We start from the raw sequence: 20,599 nt of genomic DNA, 5'->3' as shown, positions 1-20,599 counted from the left end.
AAATAATCAAATATTTAGGAATAAACTTAGCCAAGGACATAAAGGACCTATATTCAGAAAACTACAAAGTATTGCTAAAAGAAGTATCAATCACTTTTAAGAACATGATAAGTCATTTTGTTAACCAATAAAAATTTACAGTTTTGAGTGATTTATTTTAATGAGTCAAAATACACTCAAAAGTTTTTTGATCATAAACTAACTCAACCCCACCTGTATTTCAGTATTTTCATGAAGCTATTTTAGAATTGTCTCTATTTGTTGTTATAAAAAATAATGTTTCTGAATGTTACCCTTAAATAACAAGATATTCCTATAGTGTCACTGGACTCATCTAGATCTGTACCAAGTCTGTGGATATGACACGAATCTCTCAAGGTTGTGTTGTACCAAATGAAATTGCCACTTGCTGTCCGGGGCAAGGGCTCGGCCTCGCTTATGCCCAAGAGTCAGGGGGGGCTTGCTCCTGCCTAACCACCGGCGGGAGGCACTCCTGAAAGGAGCACCAGTTCTTCCAGGTGTGGGGGACGCGCGGTTAAGAAGGAACCATGGAGACCGCCTGAGCGCAGGAACAGGTCTGCTTTATTGCGGAAGTACACTTGGTTATATAGGGTTGGGTAGAAGGAGGGGTTGGAGCTAGGGCGGGTTAGCTACGGAGGGGGGGGGGCGGTAGTGGATAGGTGGAAGTGGGCGGATGGCTATGAGGTAAGCGGTAGCTAAGGAAGGAGGCAGATTGAGTGTTGGCAATGTGGGCGGGACTGGCAGGGAAGACAGCAAAGGCTGGAAGGGGAAGATAGCAACAGCGGGGAGGAGGAGTGGAGGGAGGCAGTAACAGCCACTATCAATATTTTTAACTTATGATACTATACTGGCAATTTCACAAGGTTTGACATAATATATTTGTTTCTCTCAGTTTGATGTACATATACAATGTACATGCATGCATACATGTGTATACACCAACACACACACACACACACCATATATTTCTATTCAGACCTGAAGAACCATTACTGACAATGCTATTTGAATGTTCTCCACACTACTGGATTCTTGGATAGAAGGCGCTATGTGATACACAAGGTAAAACCAACAAAAAATTAAATGAAAATAGAAAAGTCAGTCAAATAAAATGGTTATGTCTATAGTAGAGAAATACAAAAAAAAATGAAAATGGTATTTTTCTAATCAAAATTTTGAAACTGAATGACAGAATGACCTCTTACAATCTATTAAATAATGTGCAAAGATTTGCATCATTCATCACCTTGGTCTTTAACTGGTGACTAATTAGCACTCTAATCACACATCTGTTTTTTTCATCCTTCATAAAGATAAGAGAGTCTTTTGGTTGTCTTCTCAAATTGTTTTAGGAATGATACTTTGAAGCTTCATGTTAAATGTCTATGATAAATGGCTTGGCAATTACAGTATTTTATCACTTTCCAATGGCATATGAATTTCTGCAATGGCCTGTCAATAGCATGTCAAGCTCCTGAAAAATATTATGGCATTATTTATATGTTTCTGCTTGTAACTAAGTTTCTGCTCTTATCTGTGCTATCTGAAGGCTGATTTTGCTTCTAAACAAGGTTTTAATTTATAAAGAGAGGGGTAAAGCAAGAGAAAGAGACAGAGATAAAGATGTAGTTTCTAGAAACAAGTCTCTCTAGGCTTTATTTTGTTTAAGATTTATTTTTTATTCATTTCTCTCCCCTTCCCCCCCATCCCTGTTGTCTTCTCTCTATGTCCATTCGCTGTGTGTTCTTCTGTGTCTCCTTGCATTCTTGTCAGTGGGACTGGGAATCTGTGTCTCTTTTCTGTTGCATCATCTTGCTGCATCAGCTCTCTGTGTGTGTGGTGCCACTTCTGGGCAGGCTGTGCTTTTTTTTTTTTTTTGCACGGGGTGGTTCTCCTTACAGGGCACACTCCTTGTGCATGGGTCCCCCTTATGCGGGGGACACCCCTGCGTGGCAGGGTACCCCTTGCACACTTCAGCACTGGGCATGGGCCAGCTCACCACATGGGTCAGGAGGCCCTGGGTTTGAACCCTGGACCTCCCATATGGTAGGTAGATGCTCTATCATTTGAGCCAAATCCGCTTCCTTCTCTCTAGTCTTAATATGGTTATCTATCCAATGCTTTCCCCACAAGGCTGCTAGATAAAAAATTACTTGTAATTTTTGATAATTGGTCTTGGCTGTGAAAGATTAAAAGTAGAGTTTACTTCTATAATTGCTTTGTATTAATGCTCTAGATTTCCATTTGCAAGAGTGAATAAATTGAAAAATAAGAGAAGGAGAAGATAAGATGCTGGATCAGCCCTTTGGAAATGCTTTTTGTTGTGGAACCCGCTACCACTAATAACAAAATTCAAAACAAGTGTTCATTAGTATTCAGCTGGTATTAAAGACTTAAAATCAATAGAATGATTTTAAATTACTATACTTGCTTTAGGGTAAGTCATTACAAAAAACAAACTTCCTTGAGCAAATCTTTTTTTTTTTTTTTTTTTTTTTTTGAGGTACTGAGGCTTGGGATTGAACCCAGGACTTGTGGGGATTGAACCCAGGATATGTGGCAAGTCAGCCCTCAACCACTGAACTACATCAGCAATCCTGAATTGGTTTTTTTCGTTTGTTTGCTTGTTGTGATTTGTTTGTTTGTTTGTTTGTTTGTTTGTTTGTTTTTAGGAGGCACCAGGAACCTAACCCCAGACCTCCCATGTGGGAAGCAGCCATTCAACTGCTTGAGTCATATCTGTTCCCCTTGAGTAAACCTTTTAAAGCAACTTATTCACACCAATCCACAATGTTCCCCAATTCAATAAGTGAAAGCAAAATTATCCATGTATTAAATGGAAAAAAAATTATCCACATATAACTTTGTTTACAAACAAAATGGTTACATTATATGCTTTCTTAATTTTTAATTATCCTATAGGTAGTACATTTATATTAGGCAAATCTATGGGGGAAGTGAATTGTAATTCTGATGCTGCAATGAATTTTTTATAACAGTAGAGCTAATCCAGATCTTGCAACCCAAAAGGATGTCTCAGTCACAAATGAGGGCAACAAAAGTCATTTTGTTAATGAGTAATAAAGTCTTAATGTTTTGACTTAGTTATTTCAATAGATCAAAACAGCCTCAAGAGATCCCCTATCATAATGTAACTCTCACCCATTTGTTTTTAAAAACCCTTTCATAAGTGTCAGAGTTTGGATTGGAGAGATATCTGGATCTTCTAGGCATTGTAATAACCCACAATATATACTATTTGTAGCCCAGAAAGCCATTGTTATTATAGAACATCAATAATTATAGCAACTATGTGTTAATTAACTAATTTAGTGCCCTAAAGTAGATTTTAGGTTTCATCTAAATGTGCTTAAGTCCACGGAAGTATGTTGCATATGTGAATGTCTTCCATTGAAATGCAGAATAAGGAATGAGAAGTCTTCTTTAGACCACATAGGACTCAATAAATATCAAATACAAGAATATATTCACATTTAACAATATCTTAAATTTATCTAAATTATTTTTACAAAATTCATCTCATTTCTATTATATCCAACAATCTAAAAATAATCTTGGAATATGTAAATCATTTTTGATATCTGAAAACCTCCCTTCAGGGCCTATTTTCACAATTTTAAAGCATTATCTTTGCTTAATAAATATCACTATTTTATACATTATAATTTTATTGTTACTATAGTTTAAAATGGGGTTTCAGGAAGGAAATGGGACAAAATTAAACTTTACCACCTCCTGAATATGAATACATTTGGAAAAATTTTATCTCTATACTCATATTTATGTGTTTGATATGTATATGCTATAAATTTATAAACCATGTGCTTCTTTCTTTTAAGTCTTCATAGATATATGTGAATGGACATGATTCAAAAAATGCATTTAGGAATAATTTAAACTTTACTCCAGTAGAAATACAGATTAACACAGTAAATGTCACTTCTTTAACCCCCAAAGACTAAAACTTCTAAATATGGTATCTTACTCTATAACATGAAGCTGTATAATGTTTAATGAAGCTGAGTTCAAAAATTATTTCTATACCATATGAACCATCAGCTGTTCTATTGTTTGCATCCTTTCTTCCTTAATTGTTAGTACCAAAGAATTTAGGGCAGAAGCACCAGCTATTAAATATAGTGTATGAGTCAACATTTGCAACCTGCTGGAACCAAAAGCTGAAACTTCCCTTATGATGACATAAATTCATATAAAACAATAAGCTCATTTTCATTAAACAATTCCTAGAATTTTGTAATGCATTTATTTTGAAAGACAGCTATGATCTAGCTAAAACATACACTCAATAATTTTTATAGGTTATTTTCATTTTATCTCTTTAACTATATCAGGAAGTTTTTAAAATGAGCATAATAAAAGAAGGCTTTGAAATACCTGGAGTCACTCAATTCTAATAAAGAATTGTAGTAGTTATTAACACAGGCTAAATAGTCTCATAGACACCTTCGTTCAAAATTATTTCCTTTTCCATCTTGCCAAAGGCTTGAAATTCTACCATGAAATATGGGTTCTCATTGGTTAGAGTAATGCAATCCAGAACAACACATGTTGATTATAAATTAGTAGATTGGTGGTTAAATATTAACACCCAAGCAAGGGAACAGTTATGAAAGATCTACTAGGCCATGATGAAATGGCTACAGGGGCTTGAGAAGTCAGTAGATGACCTGGCATCACTTTCAGAGGGAAAGTGGTTACAGATGATGGGGTAGCCTAGACACTCCTGGCAAGAGAAGAGTGGATCAAAAGGCAAGAGATAAAGGAATTTAACCGGAAACTATAATGTACTAAGTACAGCATATGGCACCTTGTCTCATTTAATGTTCCAAAGACAGATGATCTCTTTAAGAATATCTCCACTGGATGTAATTCCAATGATAAGAAAATAGATATAATTTATTTCCATTGCATTGTTTTGTTCATTTCCAATAAAAGGTCAGTGAAATCCATTCAAACCATCTCTCCTCAATATCAATAACAGATTTGGATTGTTAATTCTACTGACAAGTTTCCTTATCTATGAAAATGGTTCCCAATCACTGGGCTTTGGACATTTGATGGCAGCAGAAACCTAAGAAGCAGTAGAGGCTCTATAAGTCCTTATGCGCAGTAATCAGCCTGATAAATAATTTGCCTAACAAATGTTTTTAAACTTGATCTTATAGTCAACCTATGCTCTAATAGTTAATAAAAGGAATATTCATTTAAAAGTGTTGTGAAATTTAGAGAAACTTTTGGTCATGTGTTTCCTGAAACAACGAATACTAAAATGTAACTACTCTCATGTGAAGGGTCTAATCTAATATATGGTTTGAGGTTAAAAGAGTTTGCTGTAGTTGAAAAAGATAAAACCGCTATCTTCAGCTTGAATGTTAGCTAGATTATTCAGAGCACACCAGGGTCTCACTGGCTTATGCAAGACTGATATGAGGATCCTTTAGGGTGCAAGGAAGACTAGGGTCACTCAATACTACAAGTAGAATTCTAAACTTTTGCATTTCAGCAGGGGAGCAATGAATTCAACTTCCTTCTGTGGATGCTTCTTTCTGAAGACTTTATAGCAATAAAAGGAAAGCACTATGTCAAGCAAGGCCTGGGAAATTATTAGATTCAAGGTCTACAAACATCCATGTGCTGGCTACAAAATGCAATTGGAGACGGAAAGTTACAAGGAATATGTTATTAAGATCATGGAGCAAATGCTTGTTTCTGGATTTCAAACTGGAAAATAAATTCTTAAAATACACTAAACTCAGAGATTGATCACTGTCAAGAGAATAATAGTGAGGAGGGGATGAGAGGCATCAGAAAGAGTATAAAACAAGTCAATTTGTATATCCATTTCAATAAATTGACTGGTCATATTTGGAGTTTTACTAACCATAAAGGGTTACATTGGGGGAATAAGTACGGTATTGGGTATTTTATTCATAAGAAAAGATAAGAAATACTGAATCATATAAATGAGCCACTAAGGAAATCAACGCATTTTTTAAAATAAGGTACTAGTGAGAATTACAACTAGAGGGTGACAGTCATTATCACATTTATTTTAAATGACTAAACTTTTAATACATTTAGAGGAAGCTACTGAGATTGATATGTGAATGATTAGCATTGTATTTGACTGCATATATACTGGTTTTTAATTCTCTTTCATTTCAAAGGATTGTAGATGTCCCACATTGCTTTCATTCATTATGCCCAGTTATTTGTTCCTTCATTTCTCATCAATCCCTTTCTTTCCAACTGAACTACCCCAGTATAGTTCTGTACCTCCTCTAAATATTAATATGGAATCATTTATATACTGATCTCTCTAATTCTGCTCTATCTCCTTTCTTAGTTACCTTGCACATAAATGTATTCTCTCTCCTATTTGGCTGGAAACTTCTTAAAAACAAAGACCAGCAAAGAGTACATAAATGATACTTGGAAGTTTCAACTGTATACACAGCTCCATGGCTGGCTGGCTGGCTGGCTGGCTGGCTGGCTGGCTGGCTGGCTGGCTGGCTGGATGGATGGATGGATGGATGGATGGATGGATGGATGGATGGCTGGATGGATGGATGGATGGGTGGACGATGGATGCATTGATAGACAGAATTGGAAATCTTCATTCAAGATTCCTTTGAGTACCATAAATAGTTACTTTGTAGTCATGAGCAGGACCTCTACACTTGCAACATTTACTCCATAATCATCATAGGTTAGAATCACCAGAAGCAAACAGAGTCTGGGGGTCCAAAATTATGCCTCTCTTTAATTACTATATCTTGATGATTACATTTTTAAAGAGGCATTGGTGGGAGGCACCTGGAGATATTTAGGAAGTTCACTAATTTTATCAATAATCTATTAGCACCCCATCTTCAACGCAGATTATTTCCTAAAATGCTTTCCACACATCTTATCTATGTATAGGAAGTTTCATTACTTTATTCAGATAGATATTTCTGGATCTATTCCTTAATTTTAAGAGTATGCCTATTTGAGACCTGGAGCCCAAATTGCTTATGATCATTATAAACTAAAATTTTTGGTGCACAAAGGCAAAGCAGAAACTAAAATTTCAAATCCGTAGGAAAAAAAATGCAGGGTACATTCTAGATGCTCAGGAACCCAGTTTTCCTCAGACAATTAATAAATATTCCTTCTTTCACACACTCACATCCCTATATTGTGACCTCATATACACAAAATAAAAATAGGGAAAATCAGGATGAAGAAACACGAATGGATGGAAAAAAGAAAAGTTAACCTAGAAGAGGTTGATTCATAAACAATGATCCAACAGGGATTTTATGCATGGGAGGAATTATATATTTAGCATTACATTTCTTGACTTACTGAAAACCATATCAAATAATTTGTTTACTTAAATATCATTGTATATTATTATTAAATATTAATCATATTTGACTATTTATTTTAATTTATTTTTTAGACAGACACATTAGTGCCACTTGAAAAACAGAATCATGTGCTTTAAAATTATAATGAAGATACAGTTTATTCCAGCAATAAAGATATGCTTGCCTGGAATTTTATTTTGTAGGAAAATTCTTTTCATTTTTACAAGGAACGAGTTTATTCATTTTGAAATTTCACTGATATGAAATATACTATTTCAAAGAGCATTTTGTGAGTTGTTTTCATACTGGTTTTTATTTCAATACATTGAAGTCTTCCACAACCACTATTAATTTAAAATGTCTAAACAAATTAGAGGCATTTATAAATAACCATATACATAATAAGGTTATTTTTTAAGTAAAAATCATCTTCTGCTGATGGCAGTTGAAACACCATCTGAGTGCAACCTCTGAGTGGGGATACCTGAGTCTGGAGGGGGCAATTATCAGAGGCAGTGGACATAATAGCAGGAATGATAGCAGCTATCACTTTTATTTCTAGGGCCAGTTGAGCCAGTCAAAATGTGACAAAGTCTGAAAGAGGAAACAAGATATAAAACCAAGCTTGTTAGTTGCCAAGGGCAACCACAGTATGAAATGGTACTACATAAATAAAAGAAATGAAAACATAAAGGCACAAGTGATTTATTTTCTATTGGAACTGAGCACTTCAATATGGACAAATCGGATGCAAATAAAGGCTTTAACTTAAGGCAAACACTGGCAAATACCATTTGTCCTTAGAGGTTTTACTCAGACGCCTATGCATTCTTCTCTGATTCCCCCCACTCTACCCCCACTCCACAGAGTATTATTAGTTGCTCCTTCTTTGCTGCATTTTTATATACCTCTACTGGCACCAAACAGATTATATAAAACACATTTGTTTACAAGTTTACCTTCCCTACTGCACTGATGTCCATCAAGGATGGGTCCCTTTCAAATTCGTTTTTGCTTATCCAAAATCTATTCATACACTGCCTACAAGAAATATAAATTAATAGATGGAAAACAGTAAATGAACCAGATTTTTCCACAGAGAAATTGTGAAGTGAAAGGGAAGCCATTGTGATATTTCTTCTTGGAAGATCTAATTTATCTCATTGAAATCAGAGGTCTGATTTCAGTCTCTCAATCTAGAGAGAAAGGCAAGGACAGCTTTGGAGAGTTGAGAAGAAATATCTGTTCAGAGGCACTCTGGAAACCTAGTTAAGGAGTTAACAATTTATCAGTAAAAGGACTTGCCAGTACTAAGTTCCCAGGAAGTGCTCATGACTTTGGTTCCTTATTTATCTGGGTGCGTGGGAAACCTTCTGTTGCCCACCTATGATTTGCAATTTTTAAATCAGTGCCGATATCTCTACTGCACCCCAAACTTGTTGAGGGTTGAAATGGCATTTAGTAGGCTATGCCGGAAAGAAAGGTGAGGAATTCCAGGTAATAGAGCAAAAAATTATCAGGGCCAAAAAGGAACAAAAAATAATGAAAAGAAAGAAAAAAGGAAAGAATGGAAAGGAGGAGGGGACTGGGGGAGAGGTAAGGGAACTATTTAATATAATCACCCTTCTACTAGAGAATCTTTACAAGTCTCCTTAGCCTGTTTGCCACCTCAGTTTTGACACAGAGTGAAGTCTGTCCCTATCCTTCTTACAAGCAAATGTACCCCATGTCCCAGAAGCCATCTGGTCCACACATTTAGCAAAACAATTGTCTTCCTCACTCTTTCATTTGGTCTGAGCCTGCGTTATCTTTAAGACTTTCCAGTTAAGTTATTCATGATTTTGACTTGTGACTTCAAGGCCATACAACACCTAGTATTTTGGATAAAGTGTGAATTTGTAGTATGTAGAGAAATGAAGTTAAACTTTTATGAACATGGTCATCTATGTTCTAATTCACCAAAAACAACAGATTATCTTCAAGGACAGAGACAGGAAGCTCAGTGATTAACAGCAGCTAAGCAATGACATTAATAAAATTTAAAAAATAAATTCATCAACAAAAGATGAAAAATTGGACTGTTAGCATCAAAAAAAAGAATGAGAGTCTCGAAGGTATAACTCAGTTTTTATCATCAGTGTATAATATAAAGGCACATGGGAACTGGGGTTCAGGAAAATTCTTGAGACATTGCATGTGTCCTAGATACGGCCAGGCATTACCTCGGAAGCAACGTTTTTTTATATCTGTTTCTCTCCCTTCTAATTCCAAACATGCAAACCAATCCTAAGATTATGGATATATGGAATAGCAATGATGCCATTGTGACTTAACAAATTTGCAGAGAGAACAAATACTGACGTTAAACTTTAGTATACAATCAATTTAATGTTATATCTTATTGTAAACATTTTTAGCAAACTTTACTCCTGTATACATCAGCCTTTTGTGATTTGGTTAATCAGATCATCTCAGGGTGTAATCTAAAGGTGGAATTTCTCCAAGGGGTTGTGATGGAGAACAACTGCCAGTGAGAATGTGGGTTCTTTGGGGGTGGGTGGTAAAAATGTTTTGGAATTAGATAGTAGTGATAGTTGCACAACTTTGTGAATACACTAAATTGTGAATATATTAAATCATTGAAATGCACACTTTAAAAGGGGTGAGTTTTATGGCATGCAAATTATAGATCAATAAATTTATATTTATATATAAATGGCAAATATTTAGAAAGTGAATTTAACACTTTAACAATAGCATTATTGTTATTAAGTGCTTAGGAGAAACTGTCAAAAAAGGTAAAAGTGGAATTTCTGATCCTACAAGGCAAGACTTGAAATATGTATTTCAATTTCTCTGGTCCTGTTAAAACATGTAACAGTACCATGTCCTTGGGAAACTCATTTTTGGTGATCTCATTTTCATTTAACACCTAATTAGTTCTTCCTTTGTTACAGGTCCTATCCAATTACTCAATATTTATTTACTCAAGGAGTTCCTCATGATCACGGATAAGATTTAATAGATGAGGAAACTATAGTCCAGAAGGTTAACTACCTTTACCAAAGTTTTCAGAGCCAGGATTCAAACCAAGACAGCCTAACTCCAGAACACATACTGGTAACTACTATTTTGCTGTTTCTCATGAAAGCAAAGTCACATTTTGAACTTTTGAAAAAGTCTTTAGGTCTACAATATTTTGAGCCTAACCATCATAGTCATTATATTAGATTTCTTTCCTTTTGATATCTTACAGTGGTATAGAATATAAATGTATTGTTCTTCGCTGGTTGATATAAAAGAATATCTACATTGAAACTTCTTACCAGTTTTTTTGGTCATCACAGAAAAGAACATTGGTGAAAAATGACACTGGTTTAGATGATTTGAAACTCAGGTGGCAGATAATCCCAACATTATTTCCACTGAGAGAGGCTGAGATATCTTTCCCATTTGGAAACTTCACAGAAAGAGGTTGACTCTCATCACCATCAAGAAGCCTCACTGTAGGAATCTGGAAATTTACAGCTGAACTTCTGTTTGAAATTTAAAAAAAAATTTATAGCTCAAAATGCTTGCATGTAATTAGAGTTAAAGATGTATTCCTCCGTTTTACAAAAATAAAAAAAAATAACAAATATTTAAATAATATTACCAATCATAAAAGGATTTTTGTATCATATCTTATATTCTGGCCACAATATGAGATTGTTAATTTTTAAAAAATTTAACCAAGAACAACATAAGTTGATCAAAAAGACTCTATTGTCTTACAACAGGTGTTCTTAACCAGGGGTCCACAAAGGGTCGGTAGAAAGATTTCAGGGGGTCCGTGAGCTTGACTGAAAAAAATCAGCTTACTATCTTTATTTTCTCTGATCTCTAACTGAAATCTAGCATTTCCTTCACTTATGAAAGTATGCAATAAATAAATTACAGTAGTATTAATTTCACCTGACTGGCATAGGGATCAGTGGGAAAAAAAGAGTTAAGAACCCCTGTCTTAAAAGAATAAAAAAGAGAGATAAAATACCTGATTTATTTACATTGCATTTTTAACCACAACCATGATCTAAATACTCTTGTCCTTAAATTTGCTCTCAGATATCGCTTCCCGGCCTTTTAGCTAAGATCAAGTATAAATTTGCTCTCACAACAAGGATTTATCCCTAAATTACCATTTTAATAGCTAAAACTTTAATGCATGTTGACTAAATTATATTAGCATATAATCTTTTAATTGGATACTATGTAAGGATCTGTATACATATAATCTATCATGGATATTTTTTCAATACTTACTATTCAAAAATGCCACTTAATTTTAAAATGATATTTCATTATATCCATAATTTATTTAGGCAACCCAAAAGGTTTCTGATTCTTAATCATGTGATATGTGGTATTCAGTTTTAAATCAAATTTCTACTTGATTATTGTTTAGTGCTCAATAAATATTTAGTCATACTATTTTGTTTTATTTTATTATATATGTAGTCTCCTACAGCAAGTAAGAAGTGTTAACAAATTCAGGAATCCTATTTCTCTGGGATTATTTTAAGCAGAATGAAGATTATTCAACTAATGAATTAGATAAAAAGTAAAGAAAACTTGCACCTTGGATTAAACAGTTATGGTGCATTGGCTAAAGCACAAAAAGGAAACCAAAAACTCGGTTGAATGCAAATCTTTTGCTAATTATAATTAAGTTTCAGCGGCAGAGACTTGGCCCAGTGGTTAGGGCGTCCGTCTACCACATGGGAGGTCCGCGGTTCAAACCCCGGGCCTCCTTGACCCGTGTGGAGCTGGCCCACGCGCAGTGCTGATGCGCGCAAGGAGTGCCCTGCCACGCAGGGGTGTCCCGACGTAGGGGAGCCCCACGCGCAAGGAGTGTGCCCCGTAAGGAGAGCCGCCCAGTGCGAAAGAAAGTGCAGCCTGCCTAAGAACGGCGCCAGCCAAAGGGAGAGCTGACACAACAAGATGACACAACAAAAAGAAACACAGATTCCCGTGCCGCTGACAACAACAGAAGCGGACAAAGAAGACGCAGCAAATAGACACAGAGAAGAGACCACCGGGGGGGGGAGGGGGGAAAGGGGAGAGAAATAAATAAATAAATCTTTAAAAAAAATAATTTTCACTGGATAAGTCACTAATGTTATCAATTTTACTGTATATACATTATAAAATGATTGGTTTATATCATCTCTAGAGTGCCTTCCTCATCTGAATTCCATTATGCCATATTTTGCAAGACTCAACATTTGACTTGATTTATATATAGGCAGAGATAGAGATAGATTCAGTTTAGAATTCTAATAAAACTCTTTAATGTAACATGGAATGCAAAAGACTAGCGCCATTAATAAAGGATCTAATTCTTACTTCATTCTAAAAAAATTTAAAATAAACAAAATCAAAACAAGATAGTGACCCAAATAATAATATCATTATAATCATATTAAATAAAAAAGCTTCCATCAACATTTTAAGAATGAGATAAATGCAGTATGGTACAATCTTAAATATCCATTCAATTATATAATATGCCATTTATTTCATAAAAATTCTGTTCAGAAGAGAGGCTCCAGATGGCCATGAAAACATGAAAAATCGCATTAGAGGAAGGAAAATATTAGAGTTAAAAATATATTCCTTAGAGGAGAGTATGGGCCATGATGTGAACCAATGTATATGAGGTGCAGAGGTGCCCAAAGATGTACTTACCAAATCCAATGGATGTGTCATGATGATGGGAACGAGTGTTGTTGGGGGGGCGGAGAGGGGGGGTGGGGGGGGTGGGGTTGAATGGGACCTCACATATATATTTTTAATGTAATATTATTACAAAGTCAATAAAAAATAAAAAAATTAAAAAAATATATATATTCCTTTGGTTAAAAATCACTCTTTTACAATATTCATTTGTAATCTAAATTTACAGCATGTTCCACCAATGCAACGTAATCTTCTAAACGTCATCATACTTCTAATATTACCATGTTTTTTCAGCCCAGTATTCACGGAGCTCAGTGGGTTGCTGCAACAAAATATTTTAACTCTATAAAGAGTATAGCCTTGTTGCATGCACTCCTTTGACAACTGTCTTAAGATTTTTACTTTAAAAACCTCCAGCACATCTAGTTTTCTTCGGATACTGTATATCCAAACTTTTCATAGAAAAAAAAATTTTGTGGTAGATTTTCAGCGGTAATCTTATAACAGTCCAGTTTCTTGCTTAGCAAAGTAAGGGTTGATAATAACAACTGGCAAGCTGCTTCCCTCACATTCATCACTAACATCTTCTACTCTTCCTCTGTTAGCACAGGAATGGATGAATTTATGTTTAATTATCAGAGTTGCTATAGCAACATTCTGTCATAGAGTCAACATCTTCCACAACTGTAACATAATAATCCTCAGAATACTTCATATGCTCAAAAGATTTCATGAATTGCTCGAGGGTGACAACTCCAATCTGTCAGTTGACCCAGTCCCTTACAAAAAACCAGAAACAAACAAACAAAAAACCCTGCTATTTAAGTCAGCAGATCTCCAGGATGTGTTGGGAAAATGACTGGAGAAAATGTAGGTATATTCTGATTCCAGATGTTTCTGAGATTCCCAGATTTTGATAGTCTGAATAATAGTGCTATCATGAATAATCTTGAACAACCCATTTAGTACATATGTGAGAGAGCTTTTCTAGAATATACTGAAAAGTAGAATTGCTGGGCTGAGATATAGAAACGTTAGAGTTTGCATAGTATTAGTGTGGTTGTATCCATTGACAATGAGACAAGTCTGATTTCTTAATGTTTACCTATCTAGATCAGGCAAAATGGTATTTTATTGTAGGGTCTACATTTCATTTACAAGTTTACAAAATGGTCAATTATTTGTCTTCATATGCTTTTTTCCCATTCATGAACCCTCTTTTGTGAATTATACATTAGCAATTTTACCAATATTTCTAATGAGTTATTTGATTTTTTCCTGATTAATTTGCATTAGTCATTTATTTTTGTTAGGATGATTTTATGTCTTTTTAAAGAATCCTTCTTTACAAGAAATAAGATTTTCCTCATTTTTTTTAAATTTTACCTTTCACATTTGAGCCTTTAATCCATTTTAAGTGATTTTATTTATCATATGAGGCAGTAATCCAGTTTGAATTATCCCCATACTTATAATTAATTAATTGTCCAGCACCATTTATTAAATAGTAACTTTCTTTCTTCAGTGATCTGCAATACCACTTTTATCATATATCTATAATCACTTTATGTGTGGCCTCTTTCAAGAAAGTCTCTATTCAATTCCTTTGGTTATTATATCTGTCCCTGCACCACTATTACACTAGTTTAAACTCAATATTTGGTAAAATAAGTCCCCCTGTTCCCCACATCTTATTCTTCTCCTTATGGTGACTACCCCATTCTGGATCCTTGCATCTTCCATATAAAATTTAGAATTATACTTATCAATTTCCATGAAAAACTTTATTTGATATTATATTGAAGTAGCATAGGCTACACAAATCAATTTGTGGCAATCTTTTATGCAATACTGGCTATTCCACTCCATGAATATGGTATAAATCACTATTTATTTATAAGTGATTTAACCTCAGTAACATTTGTTTGGTTTGGTCTTAGACACCTTTGAATTGTTGATGTTACTATAAATAATATTTAAATTGCATATATTCTTAATGTTGTATGTTAAAATGCCCTTAAATATTAAATCTCTCTCTCTTTCTCTATTTTTAATTTTTATTTTTTTGAGGTACTGGGGACTGGGGATTGAACCCAGGACCTCATATGTGGGAAGCCAGCACTCAAACATTGAGCCATGTTGGCTCCCTTGAGTTGGTTTTCTTTTCTTTAGGAGGCACCAGGAACCGAACCCAGGACCTCCCATGTGGGAAACAAGCCCTCAACTGCTTGAGCCACATCCACTCCTCTCTTTCTCTTTTGAGAAATGATCTTTATAGGTTTAAATAATTCATAGGTTTAAATAATTTTCCTGAATATTATTTTTATTCCCTATATGACTCTAAGTTATGGTGCCTTCCTTCCATGAAAGTTTAGTGATATGTGATATTGAGCTCATATTTGGTTAATCATAATTTGTGGGAACCTGAGGGCCAAAATTGAGGATGGTTCATTTGAAGCAGAAGTTCACAAAGTGTGGTCTGTGGACCAGCAGCATCAGTATCACCCAGAAACTTATTAGAAATAAAAATTCTAAAGCCCCATCCCAAACTTCCTCATTCATAAATTCTGCAGATGGGACTCAACAACCTCTGTTTATAAAAGGCCTGCAGGTGATTCTGATATATACTAACATTTAAGAACCACCGATCTAGAGAGGGTATGTTTGCTCCTGCTGGAGGTAGAGGGACCTGCTCACATGGAACTATTTTAGCCTCTTCTAGTGAATCTTGATTAATACAGAAATTTCAGATTAAGTTTTCCCACCTTGCTGTTGTTCCAATACTTAAGAATAAATATGCCTTTGGCATGTTATTACAGCTCAACACTCACATACTGGTTTCAAACTATAGGTATGTATTACTTTGGTTTGTTTTGGATTCAGTCCTTTGGAGACCACCCAAATTTTTCAAAATCCCAGCAAAGCTATGTATAGATATAAATATGGACATAGATATAGTTATAGATATAGAAATGGGTATGGATATGGCTATAGATACAGATAGTTTTACATATACATAGCCAATGCAAAATCAATCAAGTTGTTTTGTAGTGTGAAGGCTGTAAAATGTCTAGGTCAATATAGTATCAAAATAGAATTTGGACTATTTATAATTTTTTTAAAAAGAAAACATGATGCATTCACTAATGTATCTGAAAGTGGCAGATAGAATTTCAAGATATTTTCCAAGATTCTTGTCTCATGATGTGCAAACTCTGTGTAATTCTTACCCTTTGAGTGTGAGTAGGACCTGTAATCATGATGGGGTATTACTCCCATGATTAGATTATGTTATATGACAATGACAAAGGGATTCTGCAGATGTAATTAAGGTCCCTAATCAGTTGAATTTGAGTAATGCAAATAGAAGAATATTGTGGAAGGGATTTAATCAGGTGAGATTTTAAAAGAAGGATTGGATATCAGAGACAGAGAAGTCAAAGAGATACTTTCCCTCTGGCCTTGAAAAAGTGAGTTGCCGTGTTGCAAAGAGGGGCCCTGGGGCCCACATTGCTAGGATATGAAGTGGCCTCTACTTGCTAAAAGTGGTTTGCAGTCAACAGTCAGCAAATAAATTGGGCCTCATTCCTACAAATGCAAGGAAATTAATTCTGCTAATAAGTGGAGAGATTAGAGAAGGGCCTTGAGTTTTTTATAAAAATACACCTCTGGTTGATACCTTGATTTCTACCTGATAAGACTTTGAGCAGAGGTCACAGTTAATCCATACACAGACTTCTGAACCACAGAAATTGAAATAGTAAATTTGTGTTTCAAGGTGCTAACTTTTTGGTAATGTGTCATATGGCAATAGAAAACAACTACACTGATTTCTTTTAAGATACTCAGATTATATAAATGTTACATAAAATGCATAGGGGATTCCCATATGCTCCACTCCTTACCCCTCCCACATTTTCCCACATTAACAACATCCTTCATTAGTGTGGTATATTCATTAAAATTGATGAACACATTTTGGAGCATTGCCACTAAGCATGGATTATAGTTGACATTGAGTTTACACTCTATCCTGCACAATTTTGTAGGTTATGGTACGATATATAATGACCTGTATCTGTCATTGCAATGCCATTCAAGGCAATTCCCAAGTCCTGAGAATGCCTCCATATTACACCTGTTTTCCCTCTTCCTCCCCTCACAACCTCCATTGGCCACTGGCTCCACATCAATGATGTAAGTTACATTTATGGAAGCGGACTGGCCCAGTGGTTAGGGCATCTATCTACCACATGGGAGGTCCACGATTCAAACCCCAGGCCTTCCTGACCCGGGTGGAGCTGGCCCACGAGCAGTGCTGATGCACGCAAAGAGTGCTGTGCCACGCAGGATTGTCCCCGCGTAGGGGAGCCCCACGCACAAGGAGTGCGCCCCATAAGGAGAGCCGCCCAATGCAAAAGAAAGTGCAGCCTGCCCAGAAATGGTGCCACACATGGAGAGCTGACACAACAAGATGACGCAACAAAAAGAAACACAGATTCCCGTGCTGCTGACAACAACAGAAGCAGACAAAGAAGAACACGCAGCAAATAGACACAGAGAACAGACAACTGGGGTTGGGAGGGGGAGGGAAGGCCAGAGAAATAAAATAAATAAATACATTTTTTTTAAAAAGTTACATTTATGTTTAAGCTTGATTTTTATACCTTGTGTAGAAACACACCAAACTATTTTAAAAGAAAATTTTACAAGAATTTTCAGTGTCTAACCATGAGATCACTAAGAATTTTTCCTGTATTTTTATTTAAGCACACAAATAAATATTTTAATAGTTCTTTCCAACTATAGAAATAAGGAAGACATTCGTCATAACTCATAAAACACAGACACAAACAAAAAAATCACAAAAAGAAAACATGGTAAACTCATATTAAGTTAATATTTACCTGAAATAGTTTTTGGGTAAAATGTTGATACTCATCACAGTTGTTACATCCAAAGGAACAGGATTGAAAAATATAAATGGAGGTTCAAACAATAACTTGGGTGATTTCACCTCTCCAGTCAGACATAAAATCCGATAACAAACTGGATTATCATTTAAACGTATAGGCACATCAGCTGTATATTTTCTAGGCTCAGCTAATGAAACATTTAAAAATAGTATTTTAGATTAATTCATCCCATAAAAAATTAAATAGTTTAAACCTTACTAAATATTAAAATGTACTATGAAATTACAGCTCAGTGGAGTAGAATAGATTACAAAGTAACTGGCTGCAGCATGCTGAAGATATTAAAAGATGTAATGAGGTGCCCCACATTTCGAGATGGAACAAGTCACCTAAAAGCAGATTTTCATTTTTATGGGAAACTAAATAATTCCTGATGAAGCAATATAGCAGCACTCCTTTCGTTGTTGTTGTTTCTCGTGCCTTAACAGGAGCTCCCAATCTGTGGTAGTTCAGAGGTGTACATACCCCAGGAAAACATGTCCTTAACATAAATCCATTCCTGTGTGTATGATCCCATCGAAAGTAGAAACTCTTTTTTTTTCTTTTCTCTGAGGTATCGGAACTCGGGATTGAACCCAGGACCTCATATGTGGGAATCCAGTGCTCAACCACTGAGCCACATCAGCTCACTGTGTAGGACTTTCTGATGAGGTTATTTTAGTTAAGGTGTGGCTCAGCACAATCAGGATGGGTTTTAATCCTATTACTGGAATCCTTTCTAAGCAGAATGAAATTCAGACAGAATTTCAAGGGAACCTAGAAGAGTAAGGCAAATGCCAGAAAAGGCTACCATGTGACAAGCTAAAGACCAAGGATCACCAGCAGCCAGCCCCAGAACACCACAGTCTTCAAGAAGGAAGGGCCTTGATGACACTTTGATTTGGACTTTCTTTTATCTTCAAAACTATGAGATAATAAATTCCCATTGTTTAAATGACCCATTTTAAGGCACTTCCATGAGCAGTCAAAGAAACTAAAACACCATGCCTTTAGTATATGCATTATGACGATGAGGTCAGACAACTACCAAAAGGAGGCCAGGGGACTTCTGAGAAAGCGACATGCTGAGAAAAAAAGGAATGTATTTTCTTATAAAAGGCTGCCGTGGTCGAACAGCTGATTTCACCTGGTAGGAAATGACAGGACATTCCCAATCTAGCAATTCAATATGAGGAAAGACAGTTGTACTGACGAATGGGGCTCAACACAGGAGGCTCTGGTATGGTTCTGGAGAGCAGGCTGCATCACATTAAGTGTCCAACAACCATGTTCGGCTTTATAAAAAACTGACTTTTGAGTAAATCAATGAATTCCAGTCTTAAAGACAAAATCATGGGAATTGGCTAGACAGGCAAACTTTCAGGTCACACCAAAACCATATATCAGGTTTAATTTCTAATGTACTAAATATTATAACCCAGTTATTCTGAGAATTTAAGAGCAAAGTAGATTAGCCTATTACACTAATGGATTTATGAATTCAAATAAAGATGATTTTGAAAAAAAATTACACGTCTATACAGAAAGGATAGTTTAATGAATTTAATATTATTTGGGAGAAAGTAAATCAAGGCAATTTATTTCTTGATTAAGGAAGTTTTTGCAACTTATCGAATTGAGAATTTTGAAAGGACTGCTTTGAGATTTTGGGGTTTGAGGCCCATTAAAGGTTTCTTGCATCCTGGAGCAGGGGCTTCCCTGTGTAGTCTTAGACTACTGGGAATTGAATAATATCTTTTTAAAAACTGAGGGGTGCCTTATCTCTCATCTAAGATGTAAATAATACACAGGTGTTATAGACACTTTGATTCTTAAGATTTAAGCTGGGACACTAAGTAAGGAAGATTTAGATTTGGCTGCTTGACCTCATTCCCAATCTGCAGGAAAAGTCAAATGTAAATGTTCCCCATTTCCTCCTAGATTGTCCAGTTTATTTCATTTGGGAATAAATGTTAACAGGCACATAAAGGAGAAGCTCGGAACAGGAATAAAGATGGTGATTTTATATGGAAAATCCTTTGTATTATTTTTTCTGAACTAGGACACAGTTGAAAATAATGAAAAACTGAAAAGGAACCAAAGAAATACATAATGAAACCGGACTATTTTACAGAATAAATTTCAGAATGCAGAGACTACGTAATGTTTTCTAAAGTGCACATTTTCTGCACTTTAAAGAGAGGTAGTAAAAAGGTGAAACATTTGAACCTATTAATCACAGTGTCCTCTGTACTGTTTCCCACACAAAAAACCAAAGCAACTGTCAATGTCAAGCTAATAGATCTAGCAGACATCAAGACAATGCAGCATAGAACTAATGGAATATTATTTAGAGAAAGCACACAGTTCAGTGAACTTTGTAACAAGTTTAAAAGGTCCAAGTTCTCGGAGGCCGGGCAAGATGGCGTCTGAGTGAGTGCACCCTACAGTCTCTCCTGTGAAGAGGCGGCCCAGTGGGGTTGAAGTCTTGCCAGAGCGGGCTGTTTT

The 20,599-nt window shown here is 35.5% G+C and overlaps 1 protein-coding gene across 1 annotated transcript in view; it reads right to left on the bottom strand.

Moving 5' to 3' along the window:
- Positions 1 to 20,599, bottom strand: part of CFAP47 (cilia and flagella associated protein 47) — a 477,175-nt gene that overhangs the window by 321,011 nt on the left and 135,565 nt on the right. The window contains exons 25-26 of the mRNA XM_071213189.1: positions 18,044 to 18,239; positions 10,745 to 10,954 (exon numbers count right to left, since the gene is read on the bottom strand). Of these exons, the coding sequence (XP_071069290.1) occupies positions 10,745 to 10,954; positions 18,044 to 18,239 (406 nt within the window). The remainder of the gene's footprint in view (positions 1 to 10,744; positions 10,955 to 18,043; positions 18,240 to 20,599) is intronic.

The sequence above is a fragment of the Dasypus novemcinctus genome, chromosome X (assembly GCF_030445035.2).
Source record: "Dasypus novemcinctus isolate mDasNov1 chromosome X, mDasNov1.1.hap2, whole genome shotgun sequence".
Taxonomy (NCBI): Eukaryota; Metazoa; Chordata; class Mammalia; order Cingulata; family Dasypodidae; genus Dasypus; species Dasypus novemcinctus.
This window is presented reverse-complemented; position numbering and strand designations above follow the sequence as displayed.